This window comes from Rhinopithecus roxellana, chromosome 12 (genome assembly GCF_007565055.1).
Source record: "Rhinopithecus roxellana isolate Shanxi Qingling chromosome 12, ASM756505v1, whole genome shotgun sequence".
In the NCBI taxonomy this organism is placed as follows: Eukaryota; Metazoa; Chordata; class Mammalia; order Primates; family Cercopithecidae; genus Rhinopithecus; species Rhinopithecus roxellana.
Window position 1 is genome coordinate 109,210,439 of NC_044560.1, and position 25,591 is coordinate 109,236,029.

Genomic DNA, 25,591 nt, shown 5'->3' on the forward strand with positions numbered 1-25,591 from the left:
ATCGAATCATGGGGGCTGGTCTTTTCCATCCTAATCTCGTGATAGTGAAAAAGTCTCACGAGATCTGATGGTTTATCGGGGGTTTCCGCTTTTGCTTCTTCCTCATTTTTTCTCTTGCTGCCGTCGTGTAAGAAGTGCCTTTCGCCTTCCACCATGATTGAGGCCTCCTCAACCATGTGGAACTGTAAGTCCAATTAAACCTTTTTGTTCCCAGTTTCAGGTATGTCTTTATTAGCAGTGTGAAAATGAACTAATACAGACTGGAAGCCTTGTGACAGGAAAACTGAACATCTGAGACATCTATAGAAAAAAAAAGATCTGCTTACATCCTGGAGTTAATGTAGACTGATTTATTGACCAACAGCATTACTCCTCCAGCTCCATTCCAGGAGACAGGCACCCCAGAAGTAGCAGGACTGGTAGACATCACTAGTATTGTATATAAGTTGTACATGTATGTGTGTTGAGGAAGAGGATGGGGAAAACAATTATGGTGGTCACCAGGTAAGATGGGACCGAGGAGGGGATTGCAAGGCCAGGCCCTATGATCCCCCTCCAAAGAACGCCCCTCCTCTTGGAAATAGAAGTGGTTCTGGATCCAGGGACATCAACGGTTGCAAGCTGATATTAAGAGTTGCCTATTGGATCTGTTCTAAGGGATATGTGATGTGAAGCCAAATGAATGAAGTTAAGAAGTCACATGACAGGTTGATGGGTACTTTGTTTCATCACCTTGTAGAATTTCTTCCTTTTGAACCTCTTTACTGGGTGTTAGCTGGTGACTTAGGGGTAGGGATGTGGAGGCTGTCATAGGCCTGTCTCTGCTCTTGGGCCTGAAGGGAATCCTATGTATGAGGCGGTATACAAAGTATGCAGGGATGGGGAGGATGACAATGGCAAAAAGGGTGATCATCAAGAGCAGTGCCCATGGTGGGTATGGTCGAAGCACCTCTTTTGACTGTGGAGAGATGGGAAAAAGGTTCAGAATATCAAAATCTCCAAGAGAAGAGGAAGAGTTGTGGAGGGGAAGGGCGGGTGGGGAACTAAAGCAGAAAACCCATGAGTCTTCTGGCATAAGAGAATGAGATGACTGGGTTCTTTCACCCAGAGTGAATTGAAAGGTCTGGCCCCCACTCCCAAAGGGGTTCGGGGTTCTGGGTCCTGGGGGAGGCTCACAGTGCTTGAGTCCCAGGACATGTAGGTGATCGGCTTCATACAAAGACGAACCATCACGGTCACAAACAGGATAAGCAGCACAACTGGACACACACAAGGCCACAGCCAACCATAGATGGGAGAGATGGGGTGGCCCAACAGGATCGTCAGGTCTGCAAGGAACCTGGGGAAGGGCCACCAGAGTGTGGGATGCCCAGTTAGGCCTCACCACCTTGGAGGCAGGGCCAGCCCAACCTTGGCATTTTTCAAACATTCTATTGTATCTCTAATCTCCTGTTTCATCTCAAGTCTTGTCCTCTCTCATCTTCTCCCTAGTCAGTCTGTCGTCTATCCCAACCCAAGAAAATTTTCCAAACACCCCTCTCCTGCTCAAGAACTTTCCATGGGTATCCAATGGCCTCAGAAGAAAGGTCAAGTCTCTTTCATTCATCCCATAAATGTCAGAATGTCTATGATGTGCCAGGAACTCTTCTAAGTGCTGGATATCGAGCAGCGAACAACACGGATAAAAGAAAGTGGCATTTGGCCCTTGGGGAACGTATCTAGTTTATTTCAGCCACCTATCCAGTCTCCTTTAGTACATATTCTCAATTTCAATAAATATACAAGTGGGGTCTTTTGATCTAGGGTGCCCATCACCCTATCTCCACCTATTCATCTGTCCAGGCTCTGCTCAAGCATCCGCTTCTCTAGGCCACTTTCCCTAACTCTCCAGTCTTCCTTAACTAATCATCTGTGCCCCCAGAGCTTCCCTGGCTACCTCTACTATAGACTTACATTCCACAGTTTCGTCTTCCAGGTCTCACTCCCAGATTATCTTGTTCTCTTTCCCAGGTAGCTCTACCTTCCAGAATCAGACCACTTCTCTTAGTCCACAATTCTTCTACTTTTGACCAAGCCATTCTTAGCTCTCATTTGAAATATTACATAGCCTTCACGAGGCGGGGTGGCTCATGCTTGTAATCCCAGCACTTTGGGAGGCTGAGGCAGGTGATCACGAGGTCAAGAGTTCGAGACCAGCCTGGCCAACATGGTGTAACCCATCTCTACTAAGAATACAAAAATTAGCTGGGCGTGGTGGCACATGCCTGTAATCCCAGCTACTCAGAAGGCTGAGGGAGGAGAATTGCTTGAACCCGGGAGGCAGAGTTTGCAGTGAGCTGAGATCACACCACTGCACTCCAGCCTGGGCAACAGAGCAAGACTCCATCTCAAAAAGAAAAAAAAAAAAAAAAAAGAAATATTACATAGCCTCCAACTCTTATCCTGGCTTCACTCTGGACCCTTCCTGATCCATTTTCCACACAGCAGCCATAGATACCTTTTTAAAAAACAAATCTAATAATGGCAACTCCCACCTGAAAATGTCATTCTCCTACTCAAAACCCTCCAATGCTTCATCTCTCATTCTGCATACAAAGCTGACTCCTATAGTGGCTTACAAAACCCTACATGATTTGGCCCCCATCATTTCTCTAGCACCATCTCCTAATATCTTCTATTTCAGCCTCTCTGACTTCCTTGTTTCTCAAAAACTCTAGACATTATGCCTCCTCTGGCCTTGGTAATTTCTGTTTCCCTGCAGGGAGCACTTTCCTCAAAGTCTTGTCATGACTCCCTCCCTATTATTCAGGAGTCTGCTCACATGTCACCTTATCAGAAAGGCCCTCCGTGAAGTCTTATCTGGATGGGTGCCCACACACACTCCCACTATGGGCCATCTGATCTCACCCTTTGATTCTTCCTATCACTTATATTTATTCTCAATGTTTTTATTCTTTATTTGCTAATTTGGTTATTGTCTCTCCAGACCACTAAAATGTAAGCTTTCTGAGAATAGGAATACTTCTTTTATTCAATGCTCCTATCCTTGATGACTAAAGCAGTGCCTGGCACACATGCAGCACCCAAATACATGTGAAAATGGATGAATGAATAAAAGGTTGCCCAGAAGGCTCTGAAATTAGAGTCCCTATGCCCCACTAGTTGGGTGACAGTAGAGGCAACAAGAAAGGGGTCAACCTTCCCGACAGTCCCATGCTTTGTGAGAACCTGGGCTTAGGACTTCACCTCCTGGCCCCATAGGCCCAGGATACAGCCATGGTTTCAAATATGGCAATGACGATGATGGGGAAGACTATCCAGTGGTTACTCAGCAGTTTGATGAAGTGGCTGCCTGAAGGTTGAGTGAAGAAGAGGCCGCACGCGAACATGAGCAGAAAGAGTCCCACTGGAGAAAACATGAGATCTGGATCAAGGTTAGAAGTCAGGGCTGGGTGACAAGGGCTAAGTCGAGGTCATAGAGCAGGACTGGTGGCAGACCCAGTGGTGGCCAGGCACGGTGGCTTACATCTGTAATGCAAGCATTTTGGGAAGCTGAAGTGGGCAGATTGCTTAAGCCCAGGAGTCTGAGACCAGCCTGGGCAACATGGCGAAAGCCCGTCTCTACCAAAAGTACAAAACTTAGCCGGGCGTGGTGGCGCATGCCTATGGTCCCAACTACTGGGGAGGCTGAGGTGGGAGGATCACTTGAACCCAGGAGGCAGAAGTTGCAGTAAGCCAAGATCACACCACTGCACACCAGCCTGGACTACAGGGACCCTGTCCCCCCCAAAAAATCCCAGTGGTTCAGGGGTCAGGGTCATTGTTAGGAGTAGGGCCTAGGTCAGAGTACCTATGAGCAGCTTTGTATGTTTCCTGAAGAAAGAGAAGTTGTCCTGGAGTGGAGTAATGATGCCCTGCACAATCCCTATTGCGCTGCTCAGCCCCATGGTCAGCAACATCAGGAAGAAGATAAAAGACCAGAAGACAGACAGAGGAAGGAAGGACATGGCTTCAACAAAGGACAGGAATACAAACTTTGGGCCCTCGCTAGCCTGCGAAGAGAGAACAAACAGGTGTTGATGTGTCATTTAACAATAACAAAAAAATATAGACAAGTATACATTCTATCTTCCCTGGAAAACTCCTGAAAATCCCTGGATCACTGAGAAAATCAGATCGCCAAGCCAGCCCAAAGTGGGAGTGTGTGTGGGCACCAATCCAGATACGACTTCAGGGAGGGCCTTTCCGATAAGGTGACATGTGAACAGACTCCTGAATGATAGGAAGGAGGGAGTCACTGATTTTTCTGACATGGAAAAATCAATCCAGTTAGCATTAACCTTGGAGGGCCATTCTGCCAACTATAGTACTTTGTATTACTATGCGCCACAGATTATCCTGGTGCTTCCGGGATTTTTTCTCATGCTAATAAAAGCTAAAATTTCTGTTGTGCCAAGGGCTTTCAGAACTCTAGGCCCCCACTGAGTTATTTTTACTGACCTTAAGAAACTGAGTCTCTATGTTGCATTCAGTCACCTCGCGGAGAACCATGCTTTTGATGTGCTGGGGAAGGCCATTGAACCAGGTGTTGTAGATGGAGGTCGGGTTGTCAAGCAGGTCAAGAGGGGGCTTGGCATCAGGAGGCAGTTTCCCTAGGTTTATCAGCTTTAAAAGTATTTCAGCATTCCTGGGGATAGGGGGTTGAATCAAATTGAACCACTTGGCCCAGTAGGAGATGGTCTCCTTTTCCTTTATCTTCAAGATAAAAACGGCTACCACTGGCTTAGCATTAGTGATCTGGGTGAGACAGAGCCTGGGATGAAACCTAGAAAGCACCTGCCTTCAGGGATGTGAATTCGTTTGTGTAATCCTGGATAATTTATGACCATGGGAGAGCCTCAGGGACTTCTTGGGGACTCAGTGGTCTCTGCTCTAGTGATGGGGTTTCTTATTCACTGTCTACCTTCCCGCTTCGCTGAGACTAACGGGTAAAAGCCAACTTTCTAAACTTCCTGTTACGGCATGTCCGGGAGCACAGAGACTATGATGATAATGTTCCCATGGAGTTGTGCTGTGTGAGAGCAACTGCTGGTTCGACTTTTTGATGTGAGCCCTGCTGACCATTTTGGCCTCATATGTCCCTATGGCTCTCTTCACATTCCATGTTCTGGCCAGATTTAACTACTTACAGTTTCAAGGCCCATCATACTCTCTCACACACAATACCAACTCCACCCCCACCACCATTCTTCACTTGGCTAACTCCTACAAATCCTTAAAACTTCAGCTCATTGCTCTGTAAGAACTGCAATGGACAGCTTGCCAAGATTCACTGATAAAAGCAAAAGGCAAGCAAGTAGAGTTTGATCACATTTTAGAAAATAAAATACTATATGCTATTCCAGTAATAAGCTAGAGATTTGAACCAATTTTCTCATTGGAAATAATTTAAAAGGCTGGAGGATTTTTTTTTTTTTGAGACCGAGTTTTGCTCTTGTTATCCAGGCTGGAGTGCGATGGCACAATCTTGGCTCACTGCAACCTCCGACTCCTGGCTTCAAGCAATTCTTCTGCCTCAGCCTCCCGAGTAGCTGAGATTACAGGCATGCGCCACCATGCCCGGCTAATTTTTTTGTATTTTTAGTAGAGACACGGTTTCTCTGTGTTGGTCAGGCTGGTCTTGAACTCCCGACCTCAGGTGATCCGCCCGCCTTGGCCTCTCAAAGTGCTGGGATTACAGGCGTGAGCCACCGTGCCCAGCCTGGAAGATATTTTTAAATCTTCTAAGGAAATAAAAATGTTGACAAGATAATAAGAAATCATCAGGTAAAAACTGAAGTACAGGCAAAGCAGTGGAGAAAGGGGACTTCCAAATATACTTTGTCCCAAAGATGTATGCAAAATGCAACAAACTAGACCTGCAGTTTCCAATTTTATGACTTTTCAGATACAAAAGGGGGCCATGGAGGCCAGATATAAAGCACCAGAGCCTGCCCAAAATAAAGATCAGAATAGAAGTTCCCCCACTTAAATCTGACAACTTCAAAGGGCTATACCTTCACAATAAAAATGAAGCAGAAGCTTTGCCCCGGCCCTTCTCCACAACCGGGAATGCAAGGAAAGCTGGTTCAGAGATGATTTACAGATTTGATGCAATCCCAATGAACACCACAGCAGGCTTTTTCTTTTTCTTTTTTGAGATGGAGACTCGTTCTGTCGCCCAGGCTGGAGTGCATTGGTGCGATCTCCACTCACTGCAACCTCTACCTCCCAGGTTCAAGTGATTCTCCTGCTTTGGCCTCCTGAGTAGCTGGGACTACAGGTGTGTGCCACCATACCCAGCTAATTTTTGTATTTGTTAGTAGAGATGGGGTTTCACCATATTGGCCAGACTGGTCTCAAATTCCTGACCTTGTGATCCACCCTCCTCAGCTTCCCAAAGTGCTGGGATTATAGGCGTGAGCCAGTGCACCCGGGCTTGTTTTTCTTTGTATTTGATCATGTATGTATGCATATCTACTAAGCAATATAGTAACCACTATCCTGACTTTTATGATGGTTAACCTCTGGGAGGCAGTAAAGGGATTATGATTAGAAAAAGATACATGGAGAGCGGCTAGGGTTATTCTAGTTCTTAATACAGGTGATGCTTACTTCATAGTTCGTTACACTGTACATTGTTTTATACATTTTTTTCTTTTTTTTTGTTAGAGGCAGGGTCTCAGCCAGCTGGCTTCAAACTCCTGGGTTCAAGCAATCCTCCCACCTCGGCCTTCCTAAGAGCTGGCATTACAGGCGTGAGCCACTGCTCCTAGCCTTGTTTTATGCATTTTTACATATGTATGTAATAGCTCATAGTAAAAAGTTTCTTTTGAAAATACCCAAAAAGTTACCATTACACTCCCACCAGACTGGAAACAATTTAAAAGTCCAACCAAGTTTAATCAAGTGTTGTGCAAAAAGTAGAACAAATGGAAGTCTCATACATCCCTGATGGGAGGGTAATGCATTACACCACTTTGAAAACCAGACAATATATGATAAAATTGAAGGTCAGCACACCCTACTCAGCAATTCCTTTCCTAACTATATGCTGTCAAGAACTCTTGCACACGCACACGTGTATATTCCCAGGCATCTTCTAGAAGAAAATGGTGGTTATTTGTGAGGGTTAAGATTACTAGGAGAGGCCGGAAGCAGTGGCTCACGCCTGTAATCCCAGCTCTTTGGAAGGCAGAGGCAGGAGGATAACTTGAGCCCAGGAGTTCAAGACCCGCCTGAGCAATGTAGCGGGACCCCGTTCTCAAAAATTTAAATTAAAAAAACAAAAAACAAACAAACAAAAAAACCTACTCTGGGAGAGACAGGAAGAGGAGGAGGAAGAAAAAAAAAAGACTACTGGGAGAAATTCAACTCAGGGTTGCCTCCTCTGGAAGGCCCCATCTGAGTAGCCCAGACAGAATTAATGGCTGTCTCCTGTCCTCACCTATCACTTCAGTTACCAGTTAGCATAAGTTTTTGGCTGTCTCATTCTCTCCTTTCCTTCTCCCTCCAAAATTGAAAACTTAATGAAACAAGGACTGTGGTCTGATTCACCTGTCCAAGTCTCTGTGGTATAGAAAGAATACTTCCTAAATGTCTGATGGATGTTTTTGAAATTAATGCCTAAAAATAAGAAAAATAGGAAACAGGGGTGATCAGACAATTAAGGTTCTAGTACAGAGAATCCTTTTGGAGTTTCTGATAGATTGACAGAAATCCCCAATTCAGGAGTTGACAGTTAAGAATGGGGCGTTCTACCTCTCCATTTCTCCAAGGATAGCCTCGGAAGGGTCTCTGGGTGGTGTGGTCTTGGATGCTATTTTGTTGTGTATCTGGGATTAGAGTAGCCTTCAATGTTTGCCATTTTTAGTACATCCCCGTTAGCATATCCACTCTGAGGTGCAGAGCTGGCAATCTCTCAGTTTGAAGATTTCTTTCTAGGGTGACAAAAGGCTCTGAGAAGGATAATACATGATAGGAGATTCTATTGTCTCCATTTTTAGCTATGGGGAAGGTATGCAAGTGCACCCAAGGTCGAAATGTGTGAACGTGGGTCTTTGCAGCGCCTTTAAGGTTAGGGTCTCTGGGTTTGAAAGTTCCCTGGGGCTGGGACCCTCCACAAGGGGGCCGGCCTTACCTCTCACAGCAGCGATGTGTGATGACTGTCGCCCAGAAGCCCAGGATAGAGAAGTTGAAAGATGTGACAATCAACAAAGTGAGCAGGTTTATCACAGACACGAGAAAGGCATCACTGAGACAGTTGTTGGACTGGGGCATGTAGGAGGCTAAGGAGGCAACAGAGCCAAGGCCTATGCCTGTGTTAAACAAAACTTGACCCCCTGCTACAGACCACACACTCACATTGTACACATCCGATATCTAAAAGAGAGAAGATAAGTATAAGGGGGTTGTAAAAGAAGAAGCAGAGGACAACTATAATAGAAATGTTGCAGGGAGGAGAGAGGGAGATGCAGAAGGAAAGAATGGGGAAAGGAAGCTCCAAGAACAGGCAGCTGTGGTGCCCTACAAGGCCTGATGGAGGATTGAGGAGACAGATTTCACCTTGGCAACCACCAACTGTTGAAGGCCAAATTTTGCCCCTTCCAGCAGTAGACTCCGGATGAAGAAACCAATGATGATGAAATAAGGCAGCAGTACCAAGATGCAGATCACCTGAATTGAGAGTGGGACATATCAGCACCCGTGTACCAGTAGGGGTCAACCAACAGGAGGGATCGAAAGTTCCGAGTCAGAAATGAGTAGGAGTTAGAAGAAAGCCTTCAGCAAGAGTCGGGGGCTAGTGGCAATAAGAGGCCAGAGGAGCAAGAGATTAGGAGATCAACAAGTAACAAAGTGAGGTAAGGGCTAAAGCATCTGAGAATTTCAAGGAATCCAATACTGGTGGCTCACCTTCCCCGTGGACTTAAGCCCATTGATCATGAAAGCACCAACAAGACACCAGCAAACAAAGAAGGGCAGGACCAGACTGTAGACTGGTGACCCACCATCCTCGATTCTGTCTGAGGCCTTCAAGGTCTGCCGGTACCAGAAGTATATGGAGGGTGTTGTCTGTTCACATTCAGGATCTGGGGGGGACCTGGCTTTAGACATGCCTGCTAGACAAGGTACCCCTTCTTCTTCCTTATCCCCTCTCCCACCTCCCTTTTCTCTTTCCCTCTCCCATTTCTTTTTCCTTCTTCTTCTTCTTCCTTGTCCCTCCCCACTCTCTACTCTTCCAAATTCTCTTCTACTTCTACTTCTCCATTTTTCCCTTCTCCTCTTCTTTCACTTCCTCCTCACCAAAGCCACTAGAGTTCATCGTTAAGGGACATTTCTCCCATGGAACGGGAAACTGGAAGGACTGGCTCATGTAAAAGATGATCCAGGAATTGACCACATTGAAGTACAGGCCGAGGATGAAACACACCTGGGGGCCAAGGAGGACATGGCTGGGGAGGAAGAGCAGGGACAGGAAAAGGGAGGGGATTTGACAGAGGATTGGGGAACCAAAGGGATCTGACCCATGGAGGTATTCATGGGGCGCATTTCAGGAGGAGGGTTGGGATGCGGGTGGGGTGTAAAAGTCAGGCCTGGGCAGCCATGGGCTCCTCACCATGAAGCTAGAATACCCCACACCACCAATCCAGGGGGCAATGATCTTCCATACACCCATGCCACCCTGACGCATGCTCTGACCGGCTGCCATCTCCAGGAAGACAAGAGGAACCCCGACCAGGAACAGCATGAAGATGTAGATGGCGGCGAAACTGCCTGTGAAGAGGATTCAGGGGGACTCTGAGAACCATGTCCTTTCAGTGCCTGGACTCCAGGGGCCCAGGAAAACATTCTCCCTACCAGCGACCTCCCCCAGGGTCACAGGCTTCAGGGTTCACCCATGTCTACATCCCTCACGGTCCCAAGTGTCTAGTCCTCTGGCCCCCAATTCCCAAGTACCTAGTTTCCAGCCCACCTTGGACCCAGGCCTCAAGCTTTGCTATCCCCATGTTCAGATACCCTGAACCTCTACACCTCTCATGATTGTAGGTGTCCAGGGACCTGGCTCCTATCCTGCGCAGAGCACCAGGTCTTTGGTCTCTACATATCTCAGAAACATTCATGGTTAAAGCCTGGACAGGACTCTGTCCTGTTTGCCCCTTGTGGACTCAGGTTTCCTGGTCCCCAGACTTACAGCCTCCACTGTTAAGCCACAGGTGGGCAAAGCGCCAGAGACAAGATGGCTTCATAGAGAAGCCCACCTGAGCCAGAATGTACTCAGCTTTGCTGGACCAGAATGGACGGGCAAGGAGGACCTCACTCTGTTTCTTCTCTGTCACCTGCACCTTCTCGTACATTGATTTCTGTTTCAGGACTGAGGCAGTTGCCGCCTCCAATACAGAATTTTTTTTTGGCTGACTGGTCCTGGCCTGAGCCTCGAAAACATGAGCCTCCCAGGCCTCAGCCTCTGCAACCCGGGCTGCTGAAACTTGGGCCTCTGAGGTCCCAGATGTTGCAGACCAGGTCAATGGACCCTTGTCTTCCCATGTTTGACTTCCTGGGACAGTGTCAGAAATCACTATGCCAGTCCATGAGGTGTTTGCCAGCGAGGATGTCGAAGGCTGGGCCTCTGTCTTCATCCCTGACAGACTCCCTGGGGCAGCTCCAGCTTCTGCAAGGGAGGGTTCATCTTCCTGAACAGACCTGCAGGACACCAAAAACTATAGATTTTAGATTTTAGAGTCAAGTAACTACTGAGTTACAAAACAATCCTCAACATCTCCTCAAAGCAAACTTGATTTGTATCCCAACCACCACTGACATTCAAAGCACAAAAAAGTCTCCTGCATAAGTTTCACTTCTTAGAAATGTTTTCATGCGGTGGCTCACGCCTGTAATCCCAGCACTTTGGGAGGCCAAGGCAGGTGGATCACCTGAGGTTAGGAGTTCGAAACCAGTCTGGCCAACATGGCGAAACCCCCGTCTCTACTAAAAATACAAAAATTAGCTGGGTGTGGTGGTCGGCACCTGTAATCCCAGCTTCTCGGAGGCTGAGGCAGGATAATCGCTTGAACTCGGGAGGCAGAGGTTGCAGTGAGCCGAGATCAGGCCACTGCACTCCAGCCTGGGAGATAAAGTGAGACTCCATCCCAAAAAAAAAAAAAAAAAAAAAAAAAAAAACAAAAAAAAAAAACAGAAAAGTTTTCTTGCATGGCATAGGGATAGAGACAGACACACCCAAAAGTCAGGAAACCTTGTAATCAAAGGATTTTTTTTTTCCCACCTACCGGGTTCAAGAGATTTTCCTGCATCAGCTTCCCAAGTAGCTGGGATTACAGGCGCCCACTGCCACACCTGACTAATTTTTGTATTTTTAGTAGAGATGGGGTTTTGCCATGTTGGCCAGGTTGGTCTTGAACTCCTGACCTCAAGTGATCCGCCCACCTCAGCCTCCCAAAGTGCTGGAATTACAGGTGTGAGCCACTGCAGCCAGCCTGAAATCAAAGGATTTCTAAGAACACTGAAGTACTATTTATAGAGGGCTTCTGAATTTAAAAATGAAACAAAACTAAACTAATTTAATACTAAATCTGCCTTGTAACCTTAGAAAAGTTACTTTACGTTTCTGAGCTTTCTAATCCGTAAAACCCTCAGATCTCTACTCAAATATAGCCTCACCAGAGATGTCTTCCCTGTCCACCTATCTAAAATAGCAGCTACCTACCCGCTACTCTCTCTACTTCATGGCATTTCTCATCTCCTGATTTTATTATCTATTGATTGTTAATTTATTCATTCTCCATCTCCACCTACTGCTCTCTCTCCAGCAAAAGGATGGTGTTCTACCTCGCATCTGGGGCTATTCTCCTTGGTCTCCAAGTTCCTGCCACTCTGAACTTCTGTTGGCTCTTCAAATACAAGAAAACGGGCACGGAGTGTGCTGAAAAAGAAAAAAGTTACATGAAAGAGAGGAAGAGAGAGGGGAAACTGGAGTTTTCTTTCAGTGGGGGAAGGAGCATGCTTTCCAAAAGCAGAGGCAGTAGGTGGGCTTCCAGGCAGCACTGGCACATTTGGGTGACATGGATAATTGCTTCTGAGACACAGCTTCCAAAGAGCTCTTTGTTACTCAAGAAAATGCTTATAATTCAATTACAGGTTAAAAATATAAAACTAAGATACAAATTTCTATCTTTAGTTCTATCTCTACTACATTTAAAAATGCAATGAAAGGTTGAAAGGAAATACATCAATATAGAGAAGATGATCAGGCCGGGCGCAGTGGCTCACGCCTGTAATCCAAGCTACTCAGGAGGCTGAGGCCGGAGGATCGTTTGAACACGGGAGGCAGAGGTTGCAATGAGCCGAGATCGCGCCACTGCACTCCAGCCTGGGGAATCCTGTCTCAAAAAAAAAAAAAAAGTGATGATGGCTACAAGTATGTTTATATCCTTATCCCTGATTTTACATTACATTTTTTAAAATCTTGTATTACTTTTTTTTCAGACACAGGTTCTCACTCTGTCACCCAGGCTGGAATGCAGTGGCATGATCCATAGTTCACTGCAGCCTTGAACTCCTGGGTTCAAATGATCCTCTCACCTTATCCTCCAAAGTACTTAGGACTATAGGCATGTGCCACCATACTTAGCTAATTTTTAAAAGTTTTTTTCAAGATGGGAGTCTCACTATGTTGCTCAGACTGGCCTCGAACTCCTGTGCTCAAGTGAGTCTCCTGCCTCAGCCTCCAGAGTAGGTGGCATTACAGGCACAAGCCACCATTCCCCACTCACCTGTATTACTTTAATAATCAAGAAAAATATGGCCAGGCGTGGTGATTCACGCCTGTAATCCCAGCACTTTGGGAGGCTGAGGTGCGTGGATCACCTGAGGTCAGGAGTTCAAGACCAGCTTGACCTACATACTGAAACCCCATCTCTACTAAAATACAAAAATCAGCTGGGCGTGGTGGTGGGTACCTGTAATCCCAGCTACTCAGGAGGCTGAGGCACGAGAATCATTTGAACCCAACCCAGGAGGCAGAGGTTGCAGTAAGCCGAGATCACACCACTGCACTCCAGCCTGGGCAACAGAGCAAGACTCCCTCTCAAAAATAAATAAATAAATAAATAAATAAATAAATAAATAAATAAATAAAAAACAGACCTTGAATCAATAACCTAACTCTAAAACTTAAGAAACTAGAAAAGCAAACTAAATCCAAAGCAGAGACGAATAGAGAATAGAAAAACAATAGAGAATTCAAAAGTTGGTTCTTTAAAAATATCGACAGAATTGACAAACCTTTAACTAGATGTACTAAGCAAAAAAGAGAAGACTAAAATTATTAAAATCAGAAATGAAAATGGGGACATTATCACCAATTCTACAAAAATAGGAAGGATTATAAGAGAGTACTATGAACCTATGAACAACTGTACTCCAATAAACTGGACAACCTAGATTAAATGGACAAATTGCTAGAAATACAAAATCCACTAAGACTAACTCACAAAGAAACAGAAAATCTGAATGGATCAATAACTAGTAAGGAGATCTCATTGGCGATCAAAATCTCCCAACAAGAAAAGCTCTGGACCTGATAGCTTCATGGGTGAATTCTACTAAGCCTTCAATGAATTAATATCAATCCTTCTCAAACTTCTCCAAAAACTTGGAGAGGGAACACTTCCTCATTCATCCTATGAGGCCAACATTGTACTAATACCAGAGCCATACAAAGACACTACAAGAAAAGAACACTACAGACCAATATTCATTATGAACTTTGATGCAAAAATCCTCAACAAAATACTACCAAACCTCATTCAGCAGCATATTAAAAGGATTATACCCCATGCCAAGTGGGATTTATTCCTGGAATGCAAGAATGGTTCTGCATACAAAAATCAATCAATATAATACACCACATTAACAGAATGAAAGAAAAACATGATCATCTCAATTGATGCAGAAAAAACATTTGACAAAACTCAATACCCTTTCATGATTTAAAAAAAAAAAACTCAACAATCTAGGAGTTAAAGGAAAATATGGCTGGGCATGGTGACTCATGCCTGTAATCCCCACTTTGGGAGGCCTGATGACCAGTTGAATCCAGGAGTTCAAGACCAGCCTGGGGCCAGGTGCAGTGGCTCACATCTGTAATCCCAGCACTTTGGGAGGCCGAGACAGGTGGATCACCTGAGGTCAGGAGTTCAAGACCAGCCTGGCCAACATGGTGAAACCTGCTCTCTACTAAAAATACAAAAATTACCCAGATGTGGTGGCATGCACCTGTAGTCCCAGCTACTTGGGAGGCTAAGGCTGGAGAATCGCTTGAACCCCAGAGGCAGAGGTTGCAGTGAGCAAAGATCATACCACTACACTCCAGCCTGGGTGACAGAGCAAGACTCCATCTCAAAAAACAAACAAACAAAACAAAAACAAACAAACAAACAAACAAAAAAAACAGCCTGGGCAACATAATGAGACCTCATTTCAACAAAAAAATTTTTTTAGCTACTCAAGAGGCTGAGGTGGGAGAATCACTTCAGCCCAGGAGGTCAAGGCTACAGTGAGCCATGATGACACCATTACACTCCAGCCTGGGTGACAGAGTGAGACCATGTCTCAGAAAAAAAAAAAAAAAAAAAAAGGAAAATATCCCAACATAATAGCCATATACGAAAAATTCACAGCAAATGTCATACTTAATGATGAAAGACTGAAAGCTTTCCCTCTAAGATTAGAAACAAGTGTAGAATGCCTGCTTTTGCCACTTTTATTCAACATAGTACTGGAAGTCCTAGCCAGAGAAATTAGGCAAAAATATAAATAAATAAAAGGAAACCAAACTAGAAAGATGATATGATCTTATACGTAGAAAATCCTAAAAATTTCATCAAAAAAATTTTTGAGCTAATAAATGAATTCAGCAAAGTAGCAGGATACAAAGTCAACAATCAAAACTCAGTTGCATTTTTATACACTAACAATCTGAAAAGAAAATTATGAAAACAATTCAATTTGTAATAGCATCAGAAAGAAAAAAATACTTAAGAATTAACTTGGTCAGGCACGATGGCTCACACCAGTAATCCCAGCACTTTGGGAGGCCAAGGCAGGGGTCACCTGAGGTCGGGAGTTCGAGACCAGTCTGAACAACATGGAGAAACCCCGACTCCATTACTGAGTTACCCGGGCATGGTGGCACATGCCTGTAATCCCAGCTACCCAGGAGGCTAAGGCAGGAGAATCGCTTGAACCCAGGAGGCAGAGGTTGCAGTGAGTCAAGATTGTGCCATTGCGCTCTAACCTGGGCAACAAGAGCGAAACTCCATCTCAAAAGAAAAAAAAAAAAAAAAAAAAACAAGAAGGTGAAAGACATGTACAAAGAAAACTACAAAGCATTGCTGAAAAAGATTAAAGGAGACATAAATAAATGGAAAAATATCCCATGTTCACAGGCTGGAAGACTTAATACTGTTAAGATGTCAGTGTTACCCAAAGCAATCTACAGATTTAGTAGCTTTTTTATTTTTTTATTATTATTTTATTATTATTATTATTATTATTATTTTGTTGTTGTTGTTGTTGTTGTTGTTGTTGTTGAGACAGAGTCTTGCTCTGTCGCCCAGGCTGGAGTGCAGTGGCCGGATCTCAGCTCACTGCAAGCTCCACCTCCTGGGTTTACGCCATTCTCCTGCCTCAGCCTCCCGAGTAGCTGGGACTACAGGCGCCTGCCACCTCGCCCGGCTAGTTTTTTGTATTTTTTTTTTAGGAGAGACGGGGTTTCACCGTGTTAGCCAGGATGGTCTCGATCTCCTGACCTCGTGATCCGCCCGTCTTGGCCTCCCAAAGTGCTGGGATTACAGGCTTGAGCCACCGCGCCCGGCCTATTTTATTATTTTTTTGCAGAAACAGAAAAACACGTCCTAAAACTAACATGAAATCTCAAGGGACCCTGAATAGCCAAAATAATCTTGAGAAAGAAGAAAAATGCTGGGGTACTCACATTTCCTGATTTCAAAAAATATTACAAAGCTATAGTAATCAAAATAGTGTGTTACTCGCATAAAGATACAGACTAAGGGAACAGAATAGAGGGCCCAGAAACAATATATGGAAAAATGACTTTTTACAAGGGTGCCAAGACCACTCAGTGAGTAAAGGACAGTCTTTTCAACAAATGATGCTGGGAAAACTGGATGATGTACATGCAAAAGAGTAAAGATGGACTCTTACCTGACACCACATACAAATACGCAAAATAAACCAAAGACCTAAATGTAACACTTAAAATTAGAAAATTCTTAGAAGAAAACATATGACAAAAGCTTCATGATAGTGCATCTGCAATGAATTATTGGATATGACACCAAAGGCAAAAGCAACAAAAGAAGAAACAGACAAACAGGACTTCATTAAAATGTTTTAAATTTGTGCATCAAGAGACACTATCGAAGGGGTGAAAAGACAACCCACAGAATGGGAGGAAATATTTGCAAATCATATGTCTAATAAGAGATTAATATTCAGAATATATAGAGAACTCCTAAAACTCAACAACAAAGAAACAAACAACACAATTCAAAAATGGGCAAAAGACTTTTAAATAGACATTTCTCCAAGGAAGACATACCAGTCTCCAAAAAGCACATGAAAAGATGTTTGACATCACTAATCATTAAGGAAATACAAATGAAAACTACAATGAGATAACACCTCACATCCATTAGGATGGCTAACATAAAAAGGCAGAAAATAAGAACTGTTGGTGAGAATGTGGAGAAATTGGAATCCTTATGCCTTGCTCGTCAGAATGTAAAATGGTGCAACCACCATGGAAAACACTATGGTGGTTCCTCAAAAACTTAAAAATAGAATTACCATATGATCCAGCAATTCCACTTCTGGGTATACACCCAAAATAACTGAAAACCAGGCCTGTAGTGGCTCAGCCTGTAATCCCAGCTCTTTGAAAGGCTGAGGTGGAAAGATTGCTTGAACCCAGAGGTTCGAGGCTGTAGTGAGCAGTGATCGTGCCACTGGACTCCAGCCTGGGAGACAGAGAGAGACCCTGTCTCATAAAAATAATAATAATAGGCTGGGTGCGGGGGTTCACGCCTGTAATCTCAGCACTTTGGGAGGCTGGAGCCGGTGGATCACCTGGGGTCAGGAGTTTGAGATCAGCCTGGCGTGCGCCTGTAGTCCCAGCTGTTCGGGAGGCTGAGGCAGGAGAATCGCTTGAACCTGGGAGGCAGAGGTTGCAGTGAGCTGAGATCACACCACTGCACTCCAGCCTGGGTGACAGAGTGAGACTCCATCTCAACAAAATAAATAAATAAAAAATAATAGATTCATGTTTCTTAAACACATTCTAGAATAGTTGTCCTTAAAAACAAGCTTTACGGAAGTGAGAGAACTGAGTTTTGGCCAACTGGCCACTTTCAACACCCAGAAAGCCCCTTGAGCCCCAGGCAGACTCCTCCTCCCATATGGGTGCAACCCTCCATGGCGCCCCTGCACTGTCATCCCAAGCAACTCCTGAGCTCATGCCCTGTGGGGAGTGCTCAGGATCCCCCAGAAATGCCCATTCCCCTCATTACCTCCTTCCCTGGAACTATAACCTCCAAAAAAGGAAAATAGGGAGCTGGTGTCCCATTTCTTCAAAAAGCAGAAAATAACTGCCCTAACAGACCAGTGAAGGGGCTGGACCCGGGTTTCTGCCACCCAGGCAGTTGACACTGATGGCTTTCCCCAAAGGCAGGGACTGATGGCTGAATCCTGTCAAGGAATTGGCTCAAACTCAGACTGGATGAGTGAGAAAAGCGGAAGACAGTTTCTTGTGTCCTACGTAGGGGGTAAAGGAGGGACCCCTTTGCCTCCTCAGCTCCACAGAGCCCAGGGCAACCAGGAGGCTCCCAGCCAACTGTCACCCGTCAGCGAAGCCCAGTGAGCCCAGGCCTGGAAAATGGCGCCCAGCCCCACACACCCCAGATCTGGGAACGTTTCAGGGCTCCCTGGGCCAAGTGACCCTCATCCTAGCCCCGAGGCTTCTGCCAGGTTCTTCAGTCCAGCCAGTCAGACAAAAATGAGGGGGAAGAAGCCCCAGCTGAGAAGCCTAGCAACCTCTTCAGGCCCCTTCAGGCATCGACGGATCGGTTCGGGCAACACCCTTCGATCTGCGTGGCTCGCCGCCTTTCCCGCGGATTCTCTGCGCATGCGCCGCCGCCGCCGCCGCCGCCGCCGCCGCCACGGCCCCTCAGTCCTTCCCTAGTACCATAGCGAATGCTTTCGCCACTGCACCCTCCCCAACTCGCTGGTCTCTCCCTGCACGCACGTGCGCACATCCTCTGACTGCTCACGCGCTGCGCTGCACCACACCCCACACCCCATATCCCATCCCATCCCAGACACCCACGACGCCACACTTCAGGCAGGGTTCTAAGACAAGTCCCTTCTCTGATGCATGCGCTTTGCTTCCACTTCCACGTAAGGAAGAAGAGGTGATGAAGTGGGAGAATCGTCTCATTCATTCCTTCTAGCCTTCAAACCTTTCACACTTAAAGATCGCCTCCTAGAAAGCAAACCTTAAATATGCGTCCAACAAGGCAGAGAGGGACGTTGTCAGAAGCCTACTAGGTTGCAGACAAGAATAAAAAACTCAAAGATTTACTTAGGTCATCCGTTCTCATACTTTGTGGTCTCTTAAGAATTATTAAGGACTCCAATAATTTATGAGTTATATTTATATGGGTTGTATGTTTATGTAAGTTGTATCTATCAATATTAAAATAAATTTCTAAAATAATCATTGTTTAAAAATTATGTGTCAAAATAACATTTTTATTTAAAATAACTATAATTTCTACACCAAAAGAAACTTTGGGGCCGGGTGCAGTGGCTCACGCCTGTAATCCCAACACTTTGGGAGGCCAAGGCAGATGGATCACGAGATCAGGAGTTCGAGACTAGCTTGGCCAACATTGTGAAACCCCGTCTCTACTAAAAGTAAAAAAAAAAAAATTAGCCGGGCGTGTTGGCACAGGCCTGTAATGCCAGCTACTGAGGACCCTGAGGCAGGAGACTCGTTGGAACCCAGGAGGTGGAGGTTGCAGTGAGCCAAGATTTTGCCACTGCACTCCAGCCTAGGCGACAGAGCAAGACTCCGTCTCAAGAAATTTTGGGGAGAAGAATGGCATTTTACATTTTTGCAAATCTCTTTAATGTCTGGCTTCATAGAAGATAGCTGGATTCTCATATCTGCTTCTGCACCAAGTGTGTCAAAATAGTTCATGTCTTGTACCTTCTGGCAAACATTACTATATTCAAAGAGGAAATGAGAGTGAAAGGCAAATAACAACCTAGTAGTATTATGAAAATAATGTTTGGCCGGGCGCGGTGGCTCAAGCCTGTAATCCCAGCACTTTGGGAGGCCGAGACGGGCGGATCACGAGGTCAGGAGATCAAGACCACCCTGGCTAACATGGTGAAACCCCGTCTCTACTAAAAATACAAAAAACTAGCCGGGCGACCCGGCGGGCGCCTGTAGTCCCAGCTACTAGGGAGGCTGAGGCAGGAGAATGGCGTGAACCCGGGAGGCGGAGCTTGCAGTGAGCTGAGAACCGGCCACTGCACTCCAGCCTGGGTGACAGAGCGAGACTCCGTCTCAAAAAAAAAAAAAAGAAAAAAAAAAGAAAAAAAAAAAAGAAAATAATGTTCACCTCATGGAACCTCAAAAGTGTTTCACGAGCCCCCAGGAGTCCCTGGGCCACACTTTGAGAATCACAGGCTTAAATTGTTATGATTGAACAAAGAGATGAAGAGGAAATTTTGGGGGTGCTATAAGAGTTCATCACAATTCTTGGGAATCATTCAATCCTTCAACACGTATTTATCGAGAGTCTACTAAATGCTAGGAACTGGGAATAGTGTAGAGAACAAAACAGACCCCATTCCTGCCCTCATTTTGCTTCACACAACAAGAAAACAGATATATGATAATATCACAAATAATTACATGATTATAAATTGTATTAAGTGCTATGACAGAACAGGCATGGTGGCTCAACGCCTGTAATCCCAGCACTTTGGAAGGCCAAGGTGGGCGGATCACATGAGACCAGGAATTCAAGACCAGCCTGACCAATATGGTGAAACCCCATCTCTACTAAAAATACAAAAATGAGCCTGGCGTGGTGGTGCACACCTGTAATCCCAGCTACTCAGGTGGCTGAGGCACAAGAATCACTTAAAACCGTGAGGCAGAAGTTGCAGTGAGCCAAGATCACACTATTGCACTCCAGCCTGGGTGATAGGGTAAGAACCTGTCTCAAGAAAAAAAAAAAAAAAGTTATGACAGAAAAAGGCCATAGACCTATTTATTTTTATCTACTTTTTTTTTTTTGAGACAGAGTCTCACTGTCACCCAGACTGAAGTGCAGCAGCACAATCTCAGCTCACTGCAACCTCCGTCTCCCGGGTTCAAGCAATTCTTTCTGCCCCAGCCTTCCGAGTAGCTGGGGTTGCAGGTGCCTGCCATTACACTTGGCTAATTTTCATATTTTTAGTAGAGACAGGGTTTCGCCATGTTGGCCAGGCTGGTCTCGAACCCCTGACCTCAGATGATCTGCCCTTCTCAGCCTCCCAAAGTGCTGGGATTATAGGCATGAGCCACAGCACCTGGCCCATAGACCTAATTTAGAAGAAGGATTTCTCTAAGGAAATAACACTAGAGCTGAGGCTTAAAGGATGATTTACCAGGTGAAAACTGTGTGTGAACATCTCAAGCCTCGAGGCTGTCCACAGGCCCTGAGGCAGGGCAAACTGTGAGTTCAAGGCACCAGGAAAAGTCTCAGTCGGTCAATAAATATTTATTGAATTATGTGCCCCACACTATCCTAGACCCCTGGGATACAGTTATGAAAAAGATTTTACATTCCAGTTGCACAAAGAGAGTACATGCCTAAACAGAAAGAATTTCAGAGAGTAAGAGTGCTGACAGGGAGTTACTTTAGACAGGGTAGTCAAGAAGGACCCTTGGGGGAAGTGATATTTCAGCAGAGAGCTGAAGGAGATGAGGAAGGGAGCCTTGTGAACAGCATGCGGGAGAACATTCCAGGCAAAGAAAATGGCAACAGCAAAGGCCTTGAGGCAGAAGTACACTTGGAAATGGCAAGGAGTCTGATATGAATGGATCCCAGTGATTGAGGAAAGGGTTGCAACAGATCAGATCAGATCAGAGAAGTGGCAGGGGCCAGACTATCATTTGGAGGCCCTTATGGGCCATGGTCGGAATTTTTTTTTTTTTTTTCTGGGTGAGATGAAAGCTATTTGAGGGTTGTGAGTCAAGGAGTGACTTTCATTTTAACAGCAGGACCCCCCTGGCTTCTGGGCAGAGAATAGGGTGTATGGGTGTATTCCTCTGTTTTCCCACTGCTATAAAGAACTGCTTAAGACTGGATAATTTACAAAGAAAAGAGGTTTAATTGACTCAGAGTTCAGCTTGGCTGGGGAGGCCTCAGGAAACTTACAACCACGGCAGAAGGCAAAGGGGGGAAAAATACCTTCTTCACAAGCGAAGTGGGGAAGAGCCCCCTCATAAAACCCTCAGAGCCCCTTATAAAACCATCAGATCTCGTGAGAACTCACTCCCTATCACAAGAACAGCCTAGGGAAACCACGCCCATGATTCAATTATCTCCACCTGCTCTCTCCTTTGACCCATCAGGATTATGGACATTACAATTCAAGATGAGAGTTTGGGTGGGGACACAGCCGAATCGTATCAGTGGGCTAAGGATAGAAGCAGAGAGCCCAGTAAGGAGGAAATCTCTAGTCCAGGCAAGAGATGGTGGTGATTAGATCCCGGTAATAGCCATGGAGATGGTGAAAAGTGGTCAAATTCTGGATCTACTTCAAGAATAGAGCCGACATGATTTGTTGACGGATTGTGCGGTGGTTTTAAAATACGTCTGCAAATTCTTTGACACTTTGAAAAATAAAGTCTATTTCCCCAACCTTTGAGTGTAGTCTCTCCTTAACGACTGGCTTCCAATGAACAGAAGTAATGGTGGGGAACTTCGGGACTAGGTCATAAAAAGCATTCCTGTTTCTCACTTGCCCATTCCCTTCAACTGATTTATTAAAGGAAGCCAGCCACCATACGGCAAGGACACTCAAGCAATCCGTGAAGAGATCCATATAAGAGAAGAGCTGAAATTTCCTGCCAGCAACCAGCACCAGGTGAGTGAACCATGATGAAGTGGATCCTCCAGCCGCAGTTAAATCTCCAGATGACTGCAGCCCCAGCCAACATCTTGACTGCAACCTCATAAAACACTGAGCAGAAATCATCCAAATAAGCTGCTCCCTGATTCCTGATCCACAAAAACTACAGTAGATAAGAAATATTTATTGTTTTTTCTTTTCTGAGACAGAGTCTCACTGTTGCCCAGGCTGAAGTGCAGTGGTGCGATCTCAGCCCACCACAACCTCCACGTCCCGGATTCAAGTGATTCTCCTGCCTCAGCCTCCTGAGTAGCTGGGACTACAGGCATGTGTCACCATGTCCGGCTAATTTTTGTATTTTTAACAGAGACAGGATTTCACTATGTTGGCCAGGCTGGTCTCGAACTCCTGACCTCGTAATCCGCCTGCCTCAGCCTCCCAAAGTGCTGGGATTATAGGCGTGAGCCACTGCTGCTGGCCTAAGAAATGTTTATTGTTTTCAACTGCTAAGTTTGGGGTACTTTGTTACAGACCATTAGAAAACTAACGGTGATTAGGTTTGGGGGTGAGAGAGAGGAATCAAGAATGACTCAGGCGGGAGCAGTGGCTTGCACCTGTAATTCCAGCACTTTGCGAGGGCAAGGTGGGAGGATTGCTTGAGGCTAGGATAGTAGGATACTAGCCTGGCCAACATAGCAAGGCCTTGTCACTTAAAGGAAAGAAAAGAAAAGAAAATTGTTTTTTTATTAGCCAGGTGTGGTGGCACGCATCTGTTGTCCCAGCTACTCAGGAGGCTGAGTGGGAGGATCACTTGAGCCCAGGAGATTGAGGCTGCAGTGAGTCATGATCATGCCACTGCACTCCAGCCTGCATGACACAGCGAGACCTAAAAAAAAAAAAAAATTCCAAAACTTTGGGCCTGCAGAATTGAAAGATGAAGTAACAATTTACTGAAAAGGAAAGCACTGGAGTGTGCACGAGGTGGGAGGGAATCAATAGTCTCGTTTTGGGCGTGTTAAGTTTGAGATGTCGATTACACAGCCAAAGGGAGAGGTTAACTTGTCCTTCACTGCAAGGAGACCTGGGAAATGAATCCCCCCGAGTCTGCAGTTCAGAGGAAAGTTTGAGGCTAGGCATATAAATTGATAAGTCAACAGTATTGAAGATTGCCATGAACACTATGGGACTGCATGGTATCATCTCGTGAGTGAGTGTAGCTGGAAAGGGTTGGGACTCCCCAAATTTTAGAAGCTAGAAAAAGGAAGATCCACTGAGGATTGAGGAGAACCAGCCAGTGAAAAAGGAAGGAGGAAAAGCAAGAGGGAATTTGCCAATAAAGGAGGAGGGGATCAGGTGAATTAAATGGGTAGACTTGCTGTTCTCAAATGTTAGTGCACATCAGAGTCACCAGGAAGGCTTGTTAAAACACAGATCGCCAGGCCAGGTGCAGTGGCTTGCCTGTAATCCCAGGACTTTGGGAGGCCAAGGTGGGTGGATCACCTGAGGTCAGGAGTTCAAGACCAGCCTGGCCAAATTGGTGAAACCCTCTCTACTAAAAATACAAAAATTAGCTGAGCATGATGGTGGGCGCCTGTAATCCTAGTTACTCAGGAGGCTGAGGCGGGAGAATTGCTTGAACCCGGGAGGCGGAGGTTGCAGTGAGCCGAGATTGTGCCATTGCACTCCAGCCTGGCTGACAAAGTGAGACTCAAAAAAAAAAAAAAAAACCCCACACACAGATTGCTAGGCCCCGCCCCCAGAGTGTCTGATTGAGCAGGTGTATTCGCTTCCTGAGACTGCTGTATAAATTACTACAAACTGGCCGGGCGCGGTGGCTCAAGCCTGTAATCCCAGCACTTTGGGAGGCCGAGACGGGTGGATCACGAGGTCAGGAGATCGAGACCATCCTGGCTAACACGGTGAAACCCCGTCTCTACTAAAAAATACAAAAATCTAGCCGGGTGAGGTGGCGGGCGCCTGTAGTCCCAGCTACTCGGGAGGCTGAGGCAGGAGAATGGCGTAAACCCGGGAGGTGGAGCTTGCAGTGAGCTGAGATCCGGCCACTGTACTCTAGCCTGGGCGACAGAGCGAGACTCCGCCTCAAAAAAAAAAAAAAAATTACTACAAACTTAGTGGCTTAAAGCAACAAATATATACATATATATATGTGTGTATATATATATATATATAATCTCACAGTTCTGGATGCCAAAAGTCCGAAATTAAGGTGTAAGCACGCCATTTCCTTCAAAGGCTCAGAGGAGAATCCTTCCTTGACTCTTCAGTTTCTGGTAGCTCCTGGTGTTCCTCCCCTCCCACCCACCCCGTAGGGTCTTGCTCTGTCATCCAGGCTGGAGTGCAGTGGTGCAATCACAGCTCACTGCAACTTCGATCTCCCAGGCTCAAGCAATCCTCCCTCAGCCTCCTGAGTAGCTGGGACTGTAGGCACATACCAAAGCCCAGATAATTTTTTTGTTATTGTAGACAGGGTCTCACTATGTTGCCCAGGCTGGTCTCGAACTCCTGGGCTCATGTGATCCTCCTGCCTCGGTGTCCCAAAGTGCTGGGATTACAGCCACCTCACCTGGCCCATAATAATGTTTTGATATATATAGTGTATGCAGTAACAGGTATTCTATTTGTAGTTGTTAGGATGTTTAAGGTTACCTGCTTTAACAAACAACCCTAAAATCTTAGTAGCTTAATACAATAGGTTCTTACTTACATAAAGTCCAAAATGCTTTATGTAAGTCCAAGGATAATTCTCAGCTTCCTGCAGCCAGTGAGTGAAGGCAGAAAGAGTAAGGATTATGGAGGACATTCTAGACTGAGTCTGGAAATGGGCTACGTCCCTTCTGCACTCATTCCATTGGCCCAAGACCAGTCACATGACCTCAACTTCACTGCAAGGAGACCTGGGAAATGAAGTCCTCCTGTGTGCCTAGGAAAAAAGAAACCAAGTTGGTGACCATGGAAGCTGCAGTGAGCCATGATTGCACCACTGCACTCTGCCACCTACCCTTTGACTTCTGGTTACTCATGAACTCACCTGTGAAGAAGGATCAGTGGGTGGGAAGAAGGGATTGGTGTATTAGTGTCCTATGGCTGAATAGCAAATTACCACAGACTTACTACTTAGAACAACAGAAATTTATTCTTGCATAGTTCTGTAGGCCAGAGTCCAAAATCAAGGTGTCACCAGGGCCCCGCTCCTTCCAGAGGCTCTGAGAGAAAATCAGTTCTTTGCATCTTCCAGCTCCTGGTGACTCCAGGAGTTCCTCTTGTAGCTGCAGAACTCCAGTCTCTGTGTCTACCATCACAT

General features: G+C 45.6%; 1 protein-coding gene across 1 annotated transcript; it reads right to left on the reverse strand.

Annotated features, from left to right (window-relative positions):
- Positions 1-337: 337 nt before the first annotated feature.
- SLC6A16 (solute carrier family 6 member 16) lies at positions 338-25,191 on the reverse strand. Its single transcript, XM_010369448.2, has 13 exons — positions 24,995-25,191; positions 11,884-11,977; positions 10,232-10,740; positions 9,656-9,813; positions 9,343-9,469; positions 8,953-9,128; positions 8,605-8,715; positions 8,180-8,421; positions 4,501-4,687; positions 3,851-4,052; positions 3,247-3,406; positions 1,177-1,339; positions 338-958 (listed from the first exon to the last, which is right to left on the reverse strand). Exons 3-13 carry the CDS (start codon positions 10,674-10,676, stop codon positions 689-691), a joined length of 2,241 nt encoding a protein of 746 aa, XP_010367750.2. The 5' UTR covers positions 10,677-10,740; positions 11,884-11,977; positions 24,995-25,191; the 3' UTR covers positions 338-688.
- Positions 25,192-25,591: the final 400 nt, after the last annotated feature.